At 53.2% G+C, this 13,823-nt stretch overlaps 2 protein-coding genes and 1 pseudogene across 3 annotated transcripts; 1 reads left to right on the forward strand and 2 right to left on the reverse strand.

Annotated features, from left to right (window-relative positions):
- Positions 1-350: 350 nt before the first annotated feature.
- Positions 351-1,580, reverse strand: GCG54_00002921 (26S proteasome regulatory subunit 8; the record flags this gene model as incomplete). The annotated part of the gene is made up of 2 exons (XM_045403002.1): positions 351-1,285; positions 1,346-1,580. 2 exons carry the CDS (start codon positions 1,578-1,580, stop codon positions 351-353), a joined length of 1,170 nt encoding a protein of 389 aa, XP_045271129.1.
- Positions 1,581-3,925: 2,345 nt separating this feature from the next.
- Positions 3,926-7,508, forward strand: GCG54_00002922 (Low affinity vacuolar monovalent cation/H(+) antiporter; the record flags this gene model as incomplete). The annotated part of the gene is made up of 3 exons (XM_045403003.1): positions 3,926-4,121; positions 4,175-7,029; positions 7,080-7,508. 3 exons carry the CDS (start codon positions 3,926-3,928, stop codon positions 7,506-7,508), a joined length of 3,480 nt encoding a protein of 1,159 aa, XP_045271130.1.
- Positions 7,509-8,429: 921 nt separating this feature from the next.
- Positions 8,430-13,348, reverse strand: GCG54_00002923 (annotated as a pseudogene). The gene is made up of 10 exons: positions 13,083-13,348; positions 12,526-13,051; positions 12,253-12,470; positions 11,625-12,198; positions 10,859-11,568; positions 10,637-10,799; positions 10,245-10,571; positions 10,042-10,165; positions 8,691-9,980; positions 8,430-8,622 (listed from the first exon to the last, which is right to left on the reverse strand). Coding segments are annotated over exons 1-10 (4,391 nt in total).
- Between the last annotated feature and the right edge of the window lie 475 nt (positions 13,349-13,823).

Genomic DNA, 13,823 nt, shown 5'->3' on the forward strand with positions numbered 1-13,823 from the left:
CCATTGGCTGGCCAGACAATTATGACCTCGAAAACCTACCGACACCGACGTGCCGTCCCGAAAGAACATACCCATCGCCTGTATGTAGGCCCTTCTCCTGAAATCCCCAATGCCAAAGTCAAATACGAGCATACCACGGCTAGACGCCAGGCACCAGCATGTGGAAAGGGTAATCGTGGCTGATTCCATGTTCTATGTAGTCGTACATATTAGCCGTACAAGCGGCCACTGCATAATCGCGGGCGCTGTTTTCCACCCCCGCCATTCCCAACTCCCGCCAACCCAAAAAGAAGCCGTCGTGCTGCTGCTGCCACCGTGCCACTTCTGCTCCAACCCCCCTTTCGTATCGCTTACTTCCAGAGCTTGCCCAGAGACACCTCCTTGTCGTCGTGCTTGTTGAGAATCTTGGCGGTAGCAAGCTCAAAGTCCTCCTGGGTGACGTGGACTCTGCGCTCACGGAGGGCGTACATGCCAGCCTCTGTGCAGACACCCTTCAGCTCGGCACCAGAGCAACCGTTCATCTTCTCGGCAATCTTGGTGAGGTTGATGCCTCTCGTCAGGTTCATCTTGCGGCTGTGGATACGGAGAATGTCGGCACGGGCCTCGACGGATGGCGGGGGGAACTCGATCTTTCGGTCGATACGTCCGGGACGCAGCAATGCGGGGTCGAGAATGTCGAGACGGTTGGTGGCCATAATGACCTTGATGTTCTTGGTAGGCTCGAAACCGTCGAGTTGGTTGAGAAGCTCCAACATGGTGCGCTGGACTTCGGAATCGCCTCCTGAAGAACCCTCGACACGGGAAGAACCAATGGAATCGATTTCGTCCATGAAGATAATGGAGGGGGCGTGCTCACGGGCCATGACGAACAGCTCGCGAACCATACGGGAACCCTCTCCGATGTATTTTTGTACCAACTCGGAACCGGAGACACGGATGAACTTGCAGTCGGTGTGGTGGGCGACAGCTCTGGCAAGCAGGGTCTTGCCCGTACCGGGGGGGCCGTAGAGGAGGACACCCTTCGGTTGGGCGATACCCAGAGACTCAAACAGCTCGGGGTGCTTGAGACCGAGCTCGATAACCTCCTTGATTTCCTTGATCTGCTGATCCAGACCACCAATCATGTCGTATGTGCTGTCGGGGACCTTCTCGACCATCATGAGGGAGACGAGGGGATCGACGGATGAGGGGAGCATCTTCTCGAGCTTGTAGCTGTCGGACAGGAGGGTTACACGCTTGCCGACGGTGAGCTTTGTGATGTCGACATTGTCGGAGATATCGACGACTGTCGGTGTTGATTAGCATTGGACTAGGAGGATAGTGGGGTGTGCATCATCAAACTTACCGTATTTGCCTTCCGGATGCACCTTGACCAGGACCTTCTTCGTGCTCATGACCTTCACAACCTCTCCGACGTAGGAACCGGGCTGCTGCAACAGACCAAGCTCTTCTCTCAGTAGACGCACCCGCGAGTTGTAGTCGTTTCTCTGGGCCTCGAGACGGCGGAGGACAGCTTGACCCTTGAGGATCTCGAGCTTCATGGCCTCGATCTTGTTCTGGTAGTACGAATCGAGCGCCATCTTGATGGATGCCCCGAGGGAGGAATTAATCGGGCGGGTGTTTTTTGGATGTTCTCTGAGGTGCGGTAGGGTCAATCGGGGTCGTCAAGGTGTAATTCGTGCGTAGGATCGGTTGACGGTCGCCGGGGGTTGGGTGTGGTGATGGAAGCTTGTCGTTGTGGAAGCTCACAGATGGGTTCGGAGTGACAGGGCTGTAGGTCTGGCTGGCTCCGTCGGTCGGTCCAGTCAGCCGCAGGCAAACCACCGTCGACGCGTTCGCCAGGACCGGGTCACGTGAAAGCTTCCTTCCGGAAATGTCAAGCTTGCGGGGGCTTAGTCAGGGTCTTCGGAGGGCAGGATATTCCAGACGCCGACATCTTTGGAAGGTCCACTCTGGCAAAGTGTCGGGTCCGTGCGGGCTGTCTTGTAGCGGCTGCAAGAGAAAAGAGGCGGAAAGCGCAACGCGCAGTGACGTTAGCACGCCCCAGTTGGGAAAGTGGAGTGCAGCATGAGATGTGCGATGTCGAGCACCTCGACATCGTGACATGCAACGGTGGGGCTCTGCATCGAATCATGGGCGGTGGAACATGCCAGTGCAACACATGGGACCTATGGAAGACTGCAGAGATACGCGGTAGATATGCGCCGATAAGATCTACGGCCTCGGCGACGGGCTGCAGACCGCCCAACAAGCAAAATACATCGCCAGACGCGGCTCTCTTGATGTTGCGCCCTGCTTCATTCACCTTACCTTAAGGTAGGTCCTACCTAACTATGGGTAAGTTAGGCAGTCCTCGGGCCTTGGGATTGTGGCTCTCCCGCCGTTCTGCTCGGGCACTAAGCTGATTGGGGAGGAAGCTCTGGCGGTCCTGTCTGGGCGATAGCACCATCATCCATGTTGCTAGCAGCAGTTGCACTCCACCATGGGCGCACCGCGGGCCCCCACTAGTCCTCCACTAAATTGCGTTCCTACCTATCAACAGTGCGCCGAAGGTAACAATCGCTGGATGTAAACACCAAGCACCTGGGTGCGAGACATTGTGCCGGCCTTGCTTCCTACGTATTCGTACTGCGTCGAGTGTCGACAGTCGGAAGCACATCAGATTACCGGGGATAAGAAGATAAATGCCTATGATTGAGGCACGGGTCGAATCGAGAGCCCGGGAATAGGAATCCTGATCAAATGGAAGAGTCACACAGTAGCAATTGCCTCTCATCATGCTTCTCACAAACAGCACCTTCCATGCTGTTCCGCACCCTCTGAGGCCTGCAACACCTTGCGAAGTGGCTGCACATGACCCGGGGGTTGCACACACAAACGCCATCGACAGTGGGAGTGGGCAGCTCCTGACTCAGACATTCTGAGGTGAGCCAGGTGCACCGTGATTGCGCCGGGAAGGCGGGATTGCGAATCTGGGGGAGCAGCAATCATCACTCGACCGATGGACAAGGCAGCCTCGAATACCTGAGAAGACGGAGGCACACGCAGAAAACTAAACAACATCGGACGAGCAGCGGCACCCGCTCCGCCGCCAGCCAAGGGAACTTTCCTCACCCTCCCATAAAATACATAATACATTAGTAGAGATCCTGCACTTTTGGTTTGTATGGGCAGCATCGCATACATCCAGTGGACATCCTCGCCGCCAGATCAGGAAAGGAGAGTCGTCCTCACCAGTAGCCAGGAATGGGCAACACTCATCGCTGCCATTGTCTTCGTCGCTGAATTGCACACGGTCTCGCCCCCGTCTCGCCTTCGCATCATCTCTCCTCACATCCTCGTGCTCACTTTTTCTTGTCTTACTCTCTTCTTTTGTCCTTTTTTGTGTCTCGTCCATCGTGTGTTTGTTGTTTACTCAACTCTACACTACACACCACACCCACGGGTACCTACGCACCTCACCTCATCTCGTCTTGCTTACCGATCCCGTCTGGCTTCGCTCATTTCTTCTCCCTCAGTTAGCTGTTTACCAGGGAAGCAAGGTAGATAGCGGAAGCTCACCACCACCACTTCGACCCATCTACAGGGCCCCCGTGGAATCCTCGAAATCTTACCGAGACCCAACACCAGCACTAAACCTACACCTACAACGTTCTCGGTAACGGCGGTACGAACATTCGAAAACAAAAAAAAAAAAGCCTGTTTCCACCCTTCTTGTCGAACTTGTTGCTGCTGTTTCAACACACAACACATGCGCGACACCTGAGAAATTCCAAGCAGGCCCGAAGCCACCCAACGCGCGCCCGACGCTTCCACCCCCGTTGCCGTTCGCACTAATAGCCCACATCTCCGGCACCTGCCATTCTCTCCACCGATCATTCTCCATCCTTCTCCAAAAACGTCGCGCGCTCCATTGTCGCCCACCATGGATCCCTCCCCGGGGCATGATACGTCCGCCGACCAGTCTCGCGATAACTCGACCGCTGCCTCGCCAACAGACACCCGACACCAGCCCTCGAGATTCGAGTCCTATTCTGGTTCTCGCGAAGACGGCCTGTCTGAGAGCTTTCAGTCCTTTCAGTCCACCGATACGGTGCGGAGGCGCCCAGAAGCTGGCTACGGTACGTTCGACCCGCTGCATGCCCAGAAACCTAATGCGTCTTGGTCGTCCGAGTTGCCGACTGGTCCAAGAGAAAATCCCTGGCTAACATCAATCCCGTGCGCGACACAGGTTCCATACAAGGCCAACCTTCCGCCTCCCAGTACTTCCCCGACTCCTCAGCTCACGACCGTTCCCATTCCCGTTCCACCCAAGCTACAAGATCTCCCATGATGGCTCCTGAACGCCCCAAAACAAATCGGCCGCGGAAGCCCCCGATGCCCCGTCGACCCTCGACGAACCCAACTGCACCTCATCGGGGTGAGGTTTTCTCCGTCGACGATGACATTTTCGAAGTCGAGGCCGATGCCGTCGGACGCCAACACGATCAGCAACGGGGGTACAGCACGCGCCGCCGGCCTCAGCTAGCGACCACCCTGTCTCGCGTTCAATCCTCTAGAAGCGAACCCGGCGATGAAGATGACAACGATGACGAAGCACCTCGTACACCGAGACCCGAGGACAACGCCCCTGACCGCTCTGAGCACGACCCATCAGTTCACGAAGAGGAGGATGCGGAAGCCGAAGATGACGGCGACGTTAGCGATGCCGAGAGCTTCACGCTCAAGGATCGTCAACAAGCCATCAACGAAACCCATCCTTTCGGTATAAGGTTATGGAAGCCTGCTCTGTACAAGAAAGACCGCTCCGTGCAGAAGAATGCGGAAGGTGATATTCATTCGTCGCCGGGTGGCAGGGTCAACAACTGGCTGTTGTTTTTCAACCTTTTGTGGACTTTGCTGTTTGGATGGTGGATGGCAACATTCGCAGCCCTCGGTGCGCTCATCTGCTTCTTGTTCGCTGCGACTGTTAGTGGCAGGGAGTACGGCAGAGTGCTTTGGGGGCTTGCTAGCTATCTTTTCTACCCCTTTGGCAAGTACGTGCGTTTGGAGCAGGACGACGCCTACCTGGACGAAGATCAAGGCGAGGGACGAAGCATTTCCGAGTACGAGCAATGGCAAAGCGGAGACTTGGAGTATGGTCGACTATTCTTCGGCCCGGACGGGTCGGAGCATAACCGATCCATCGTCGGCCGCTCACGGCGAAGCATCGATTCGCAGCCGAGCGAGACTGACAGCCTGCTGGGCCGGACTAGACGCGGCGAGCGGAGTGAGACGCCCCCAAGACTCAAACGCCGTTTGTTTGGACGAGGCGAGTGGAACATAGGAAGGATCGTCTTCTTCCTGTTCTTCTATCTGCTGCTTTCGCCATCTCTCATCCTGGTTTCCTTGATCTGCTGGTTCTTGGTGTTCACCATCCCCATGGGAAAGGTCACTATGCTGCTCTTCGACCACCTTCGGCGACATCCTTTGGCGCTCTCATTCGAATCCGACATGGTTCTCGCCCGAATCGCCGATGCGCCTCACTCGTCCATCTTGCTCTGCACCTACCGCGCTGTGGGCACCAAATACTGGAAGTACACAATCGACGGCACGAACGTTTTCCTGATCAATCTCATGGGTGTGGTGTTCTTCGTCATCTTCGACTGGCTTGTTCTCGACCGGATTATGGGCCTGCACATCCTAATCACCTCACCGGCGTTCCTCTTCATCGCGGGCCTGTTCTCGATCATCCCCCTCGCCTACTTCATCGGCCAGGCCGTTGCCTCGATTTCTGCCCAGTCATCCATGGGAGTAGGTGCGGCCATCAACGCCTTCTTCTCCACGATTGTCGAAGTTTTCCTTTACTGCGTGGCTCTCAGCCAAGGCAAGGGCCAGCTTGTCGAAGGCAGTATTGTTGGAAGTATCTTCGCCGGTATTCTCTTCCTTCCTGGCCTCTCCATGTGCTTCGGTGCCATCAAGCGCAAGACTCAGCGCTTCAATGCGAGATCCGCTGGTGTCACATCCACCATGCTTCTATTTGCCGTCATCGGCGCCTTTGGTCCTACCTTGTTCTACCAAATCTACGGCACCCACGAGCTCAACTGCCTGGACTGCGTAAACCATAGCGGGATCGGAGAGGGACTATCCCCGGTTGGGGACGGTCGTGACTGCCGCAGGTGCTTCTTCTCTCAGACCCCAACTCTTGATGACCGCTTTTACCTCGAGGCTGTCAGGCCGTTCTGCTACTTCTGCGCAACCCTTCTTTTCCTCTCTTACATTGTGGGCTTGTGGTTCACTCTGAGGACTCACGCAGCTGTCATCTGGAATTCTGAGATTGATGAGAAGAAGCATGAGGAAGCTCACGCACACGCTCATGCAGCTGCTAGACAATCCGGACCTCACTCCTTTGCCGAGACCACTGGCACGTCCATTGATGTTCGCGATTCTCACCTGTACAAGCGCATCCTTGGCCAGTCATTGAAGCAGGTCGGCTTGAACGCCAAGGGTGAGGATATCTCGCGTCAAGGCTCTGTCTCTGGATTGGGCCTCGCACCTGGAAATGGCAGCGTTAGCATTCCACATGTGGTCCCACCCAAGTCGAGTGGTAGCGATACCATTCGCTCAGTCGTCCATATTCCAGGATTTTCAGAGGCCGAGAACAACGCCCTGGTCCGTGAAGTCGCTGAGATGGCCGCCACGGCCGCTACCCTTGCTGCCCGCGAACGCATGCCTCGCAGAACTTCTAACCAGCCTGGAGCCTCTACTGCACCGACTCCCCGGCCTCCGGCTTTGCGCACCGCAACACTCGCGGATAACGAAGATCTCGCTGCTGCCAGTGCCGCCCAAGTTCCTCACGGTGGGCATGATGCACCCAACTGGAGCCGAGGCAAGAGTGCTTTCATTCTCATGGGAGCTACGGTGCTTTATGCCATTATTGCAGAGATTCTTGTCGACACCGTAGATGTTGTTTTGGAGGGCTTCGCTATTGACGAGAAATTCCTCGGCATCACCCTTTTTGCCCTGGTTCCCAACACTACGGAATTCTTGGTGAGTTTTAAAATACATGCTTCCTCATGAATTACACTGACATTTTATAGAACGCCATCTCCTTCGCTATGAACGGCAACATTGCGCTGTCCATGGAAATTGGTTCTGCATACGCTCTCCAAGTCTGCTTGTTGCAGGTACCGGCCCTCGTGCTGTACTCGGCTCTCTACGCTACCAGCAATGGTGTTCAAGACATCGGCAACCACACTTTCTCACTTCTGTTCCCCCAGTGGGACATGGTTACTGTTATCCTCTGCGTCTTCCTGCTCAGCTACATGTACGGAGAAGGAAAGAGCAACTACTTCAAGGGCAGCATTCTATTGTTGAGCTACCTTGTAGTCATCGTAGGCTACTATTTGTCTGGTTACACCGACGACATCATGAGCGTGAGCCGCTTTGATATCATGGGTGCCGACGGGCAGTTTTCGTCATTCAAGACCGTGGGCCGCAAGCGCAGCGGCGTTGCCTTCCAGGTCTAAAGAGAGGAGTTGTGGATCCAGGGGTTGTGATACCCAACGAGCGCAAACATTGTTATGGCATTGTTGACTAATTTGAGTTGAAAAGGGGTGGCTGCGCGTCATCTGAATAGGCCGACGGTCTGTTCAAAGAGGGACTTGGACCATGGCATTGCATTTCTGTTTACCTGCTCTTACGACGGTACTGACGGAGTTACGGAGAAGAGCACACACTTAGATAACTTTTCGTTCCATCACTGAATATACATCCCTAATGCGCAAGCCATACTTTTGTGTCGACCCTAAAACTGAACTGTCACTACATTGAATCTTGATATGATTTAACGTTACGATGCGCCTACTTGAGGCATTACTTGTCTCAATTGAAGACTTCAACGCTTGACCCAAAGAGTCAAAAAGTGGTAGAAGGAGGCAAATTCTTCAAATGGACCATCCGCAGTTTCACTTCTCTGCAATATGACCCATCTCTAGCCTCGGCGCATGGAGAAGCATCTACTCAGGTAATTTGTCTATGATGACACGCAGAGCATCCGTAAGATGCGCTCTAACCAATCGCGGTGGGGGTGTTTCTAGACCGTAACGACTGGAATGGAAGAGCTGAAGATTGTGGAGTCTCCGGGGTGACTGAGCGTCTGGAATGGGGAGAAGGGGGAGGGGGTGGTTTGGGGATAGAGTTGGTGGGGTGACGCATTCCAGAGGTTATTTCCACGACGACAGCCAGGAATCGTGAGATGGGCACTTGATGGTGTTCGTTCCTATTCATGGGTAAACTGATATTCCATGGAATACTACACACCCAAAGACCTCGCCCGGCCTTGGATAACACGTGAAATGATGTATCCACCAAATCGCATCGCAGCACTTGCCAGTCACAGTATTCCAGCGTTGGAAGTAGCGCCCGAACGTCTATCCCAGCCATGGCCATCACTTGAAGAGTTCACACCTAGCCTTCACATCTCCGACATCCCCAAAGTCGACCAGAACGCCCTTATCAAGAACAGCAACCTTGTCATATGTGGATACCGCCTCAAGTCGATGCATAACTGCAATGACAGTTGCGTTCTGCAGTCTCGCAGACATGACTTTTTCAATGTACTGCTCCGTCTCTCGGTCCAAGCTACATGGCAAGAAGCCGCTGATCAGCGATAATTTCGCGCAATGCATGAGAAATACCAGTGCACTCACCTGCTTGTAGCTTCATCAAGAAGGATGATGTTCCCTGACTCCGTTGGATTTTGGAGCAGCAGTCTCGCGATGGACAAGAGTTGGGCCTCACCAGCCGAGAGCTTCGCATCTGATCTCTTACTGTCGAGACCGCCTGATGCTGCAACTATCTCCCAAACTCGACACTCTCCAAGGATATCCCTTACATCATCATCCGAAATTTTGCCGCTGGGGTCAAGGTCTTGTCGAAATGTCGATGTCGGCTCGAAAAAGCTGTCTTGAGAAACCACCTTGAAGCGACGGCGGAGAATGGTCATCTGCAGTGCAGATATGTCGATACCGTCTACGCGGACACTGCCAACAGGCATATGGAGCATTCCCAAGAGGGCGAGAAGCAGCGTAGACTTCCCTGAACCTGTCCGGCCACAAACGGCAACTCGCTCGCCTGGCTTCACTGTAAGGGTGACGCCACTGAGTCTCCAGCTGGAGCCGCCATCTTTGTCATCGTATGTGGCCCAGACATTCTCGAAGGTGACTTGACCCGGTTTAGGCCAGTCGTCGGGTACGTCTACATTTGACTGCTCCTCACGCTCGCGTGGTGTATCCTGCTCAAACATGCTAACGCGGGCGATGGCTCCGAGCGAGGTTTCGAGCGATGTCCAGGAAATGATGAAGTTGGTCAGTGTCTCGCCGAGGGTTGTGGTGTTCAGGAACGCCACACCCACGGCCCCAACAGCAACCTTGTCTCTCATTCCGATGGCGACGCCGGCAATCGTGATGGCGAGTCCCGCCACCACAAGGTTCAGTACAAGTTGAAGCCATCTTTGGACCATATAAAGCAGATAGAACGGTTCTTGCGATCGATCCAGCTTCTCCAAGAACTTCTCTCTCATGGGGTTTAGCCAGCCGTTAGCGCGGATCACAGAAAGCCCCGAGACCGTCTCGCCGAATTTGGTGTGTAGGTCTGCTTTCCAGCTGAGGTCCAGCAGACGCAGCTGCTTGGATGACCGAAGATAGACTCTCTGTATGAAGTACAACACAGCAAATAGGGCTGGAAGTATTGCAAGCGCCTGCTTGGAGACTATGGCAACCAGGATCAACTGGAATGTGGATGTGAACAGCTCTGCGCACGTGTTGAAGAGATCCAGAGGCAGGAAAGCGTCTACGAACATCAGGTCCTGGTTGAAACGATTCATAAGGCTGCCGGTGTCGACGCGGCTAATGAACGCGAACGGCGCTAGGAGGACTGTTCGGAGGAGACTAGCGTGCAGTGTAGAAGCTGAAGTAGGTACGATAAAGAACATTAGGTGGCTATGTGAAACACAACGTTAGCGACAATGAAGATTCGAAACGATCGAGCCGTCCATCTTACAATATGCAGAGACATAATACCAGCAAAGGAAGGACTTCTAGTAGCGCAAACATGCCAATCCAATAGTTGTTGCCGCGTGTGTCTCCCTGCTGAAGCGCGGTGGACCACCATTGTACCCAAAGGTCTGTAAACGGTCAGGGATGAAGCGCGGAAAAAGACCTGACAATATTAGGTCAAGCCTAGGATGTAGTAACTTGACATACCTGGAAGCTTGAGACAGATCGCGAAGGCGATCACCAGAAATAGGAAGATTCCGGCGTTCTTGAAGCCCATAGCACGAACGTATCTTAAGTATACTTGCCTATCCAAAACCTTCGTATCCTTTTCATTTTGGTCATCCTTAACCTTCTGTACGGTGGCATTAATCGCCTGATCTGACGCCGTGGTATCTTTCTCATCGAAGCCTTCCTCTGTTGTTTCTCCTTGCGCAATCCTGTTTTCTATTGCGTCACCGTTGGCCGGCTTCTGTAACGATAATGGTGCGAGGCTTCTGTCGACAGTGATCTCGTATACTTGATCAGCTAGCATTGCTATTGAGGCTATGTTCGCTTCGATGAGCCCGCATTCTCACACACAGCACAGCAGTGCAACCTACAGTCGTGAGTTGTAAACAAAACTGTTGTTCCCAGTCTGCGCAACAGCCCCTCGGGTCCAAGAAGCCGTGTTGAGATCTGCTGTCTCGTGGCACGGTCCAGTGCACTAAACACGTCGTCCAACAAGACGATTTCTTTGCGAAGTGCTATCGCTCTAGCCAAGGCCTAACAGGAAAGATTATGAGAATGAGGGCAGTGTCACAGGATAAAAAGATCTAACTTACTAAACGCTGTCGTTGACCTCCACTAAGGCGAACACCGCCGCTTCCGACCTGGCCCGTTCTGTAGTCAGGTAAGCTGATAAGATCATCCAAAAAACAAGCCTCAAGGACTTCTGCGAGCGATTTTGGATCGCCACCTCCGTACTGTGTCCACGTCTGCTCGGCTGACATGTTCTCCAACCAGGGCGTCTGGCTGCAGTATGAAACCTTGTCAAGAGGAAGTTCAATAGAGCCTGATACGTGCTTTACCTCACCAAGTGCCGACTTCAACAACAGCGACTTGCCAGACCCAGTTTTTCCGACAAGGGCAACGAAAGAGCCCCTAGCGACCTCAAGATTGATGTTTTCTAGCACGGTCTCATCTGACGACCATCCGAGAGAAGCATTGCGAATAGAGATTGCTGGCTGGTTACTACCCGAGGGGTTCGAAGACAGTCTGGTGTCTCCGCGGTGCATCCGTGTACGTTGAAGATCGACGCTTGCGTTTTGGAACATCTCAGGCGTTTCTAGAAACGCGTGGATGCGTCCAAAACAGCCCTGAGCCGACCCTAGAGCCGGCATAGCCTGAAATAAGTGTATCAACGGAGACCCGAGAAGTGCAATAAGCACAAGTGAGGAGAACATCGTAGCTGAGTCGAGGTCGCTGTCGGCGCCGTTGACGCCGATGTAAGCCGCAAAAACGAGCAAAGGAGAGAGCGTGACAGTGCTGTAAGCTAACATGGAAGTTAAGCGTATGCTCATAACGAAGATTAGATGGCCTAATACTCACACAGAAACACAGATACGGTGATCAAAGCACGGAAGAGCCTTGCCGCTTGTATCTCTAATCGTCTCAGCTCGTTCACCACTTGGCCGACTCTGTCCTCTGCCCCGCGCATCTTGACAGCTTTGAGAGAATCCAAAAGTCGCTTCGTGGCATCAATACGCTGCTCCATCGCCTTCAACCAGTTCCTCTGTTGTACGCTGATTTTGCTGGCAACGAAAGATGAGATAGCACCGCAGGCTGTCCGGAACGCATTATTAGCGGCGTCACAATGCGAGATTTGAATACCATGCAGCTCACCAAGAGCGAGACCGAGCATGGCCATCGAAGAAACACCCATGATTCGTTGAAGAAGATACGTCGCCAGCGCGGTTTCCAGGATACCTGCCCATACTTCGTGAATGAAAGCAAGACCGCTCACGATGCGCTGTACATCGGATATCATAAGCGTAGTTGCCTTGGCTTCGGTACCGCCATCTTCAGGTAGTCGTAACACCTTTTCAAAGATTGATACTACCAAGCCTCCGCGAATGATTGATACGGACTTGTACATGTGGCGCCAATACCAGCTGTTGGAAACCTGAATGAATATCAGCCGTAAGATTCACAAAAGGATAGTATCGGCTCGAAGTACAGCTATGCCAATGTAAACGAAGGCACATGCTCCAAGAAGACCGTAGCCGTGGCTCGCTGGTCTCTGCTCTCCATGTTCTAGATATTTCAGCAAAGCTGTGACCAGGAAAGACTGCGAAAATGTGAAGCCGGTCACTGCCAGTCTTGGAATCACTGGTGCGAGCGCGTAAAATCCCAGGGAAGTGAATGTTTGGAGGGCGAAGCCGTTGCCGGAAGAGGCTATCAATGTTTAGAGAGGTTACAAATTTAGTGTATGTGACCAGAAATGCCTTACCTATGTGACCATTTGCTATGTTACTGAATTTAGCAAGAATACTCTTGGCATACAAAGGGCTGCTAATCATGCCAAGGTCCGTTGTGGTGAAAGCGCGCTTGTATCCAGTGCGGAACAGGCTGTTCAACCAGAGAAAAAAGGTTTGACTAATAGGCCCTGCTAGATCTTCTGGTGCTTTGATATCGAAATCCACGCTGAGTGCTTTCTTCTGACATTCCAAGATGAGTAGCGTAAACTTTATGGCACAATTTAAAGTTGTAATCGCAGCGATGACGTTTTGATCTTCAAGGTAATACGTTCTCGCGCGGGTGGCCTCCGTCAATATAACGACGAACAAGTAGGCAATGCTCAGAGATGGTGGACGGCATGATCTCCCATGCTCAATGAATAATAGAGCCAACAGGACACATGCTGAGGCAAGTCCAAGAGCGGCTGACGGAATGGCAGCTGCGGTTTTCAGATCTTCGATACGGCATCGTTGAACGAGTATGGCCACTTGTAATGCGACTGACAGAAGATTGACACCCTGTGCCGTGTCAATTATGCTCTGACCACACCGTCACCTTCTTGCCGTGGATGTGTAGCTACTCACGAGCTTGGAACGATACAGCCAGCCAAGACGTGCGATGACAGGCCGGTGGAATAGGACTGTCAGTCTAACTGATGCCAGTACGACCAGTACTGACGATGGGACGATGCTGAGTACAGAGTCTTGAAAGAGGAGTGTGAAGTCGAAATCAGAACGGCAGCCCTGGATTGCGGGCCCAAACGCACTGTCTGCGTCGACAGAACATTCCATCATGAAACGATGCTCTGCTCCTGCCTGCTTTTACGAAGAGAAAGGTTAGAAAAGGCAAAACTACAGTACGAGGCCGATGCAATGGGGAATGAAGAATCAGGTTAGTCCTAAGGGCCACGTGCCAGAGGGGGGGGCTAGATCAATATGGTCGAGCCGAGTAGTCTCACCGACCGTAAGAAATCTTCCCAATCAGAATGGTCCGTTGGAACTTTGGCTCGGTGAAGCATGAACTGGCAACGAGGGAATGTAGAATGATAAGACTTAACCTCAAACAGCAGGTCAAAACACAGCACTGCCATCCCGCAGACACCCCTGCAATAGGACAATAACACGGCAGCATGGTCAGCTTACCCGGTCAGCCCACCTGGCAGGACTGGGAGCAAGCGGGGGAAAAGACCCTGCATGAAGACCCTGCGTCAAGAGTCTTTCGCTTCTTTGCGAGAATCTGCAATGGATGAATATTGTTTATCTAGAAGGATGACTGCTGAGATGACGGTTG

This window comes from Colletotrichum gloeosporioides (assembly GCF_011800055.1).
Source record: "Colletotrichum gloeosporioides strain Lc1 chromosome Unknown consensus_4, whole genome shotgun sequence".
Taxonomy (NCBI): domain Eukaryota; kingdom Fungi; phylum Ascomycota; class Sordariomycetes; order Glomerellales; family Glomerellaceae; genus Colletotrichum; species Colletotrichum gloeosporioides.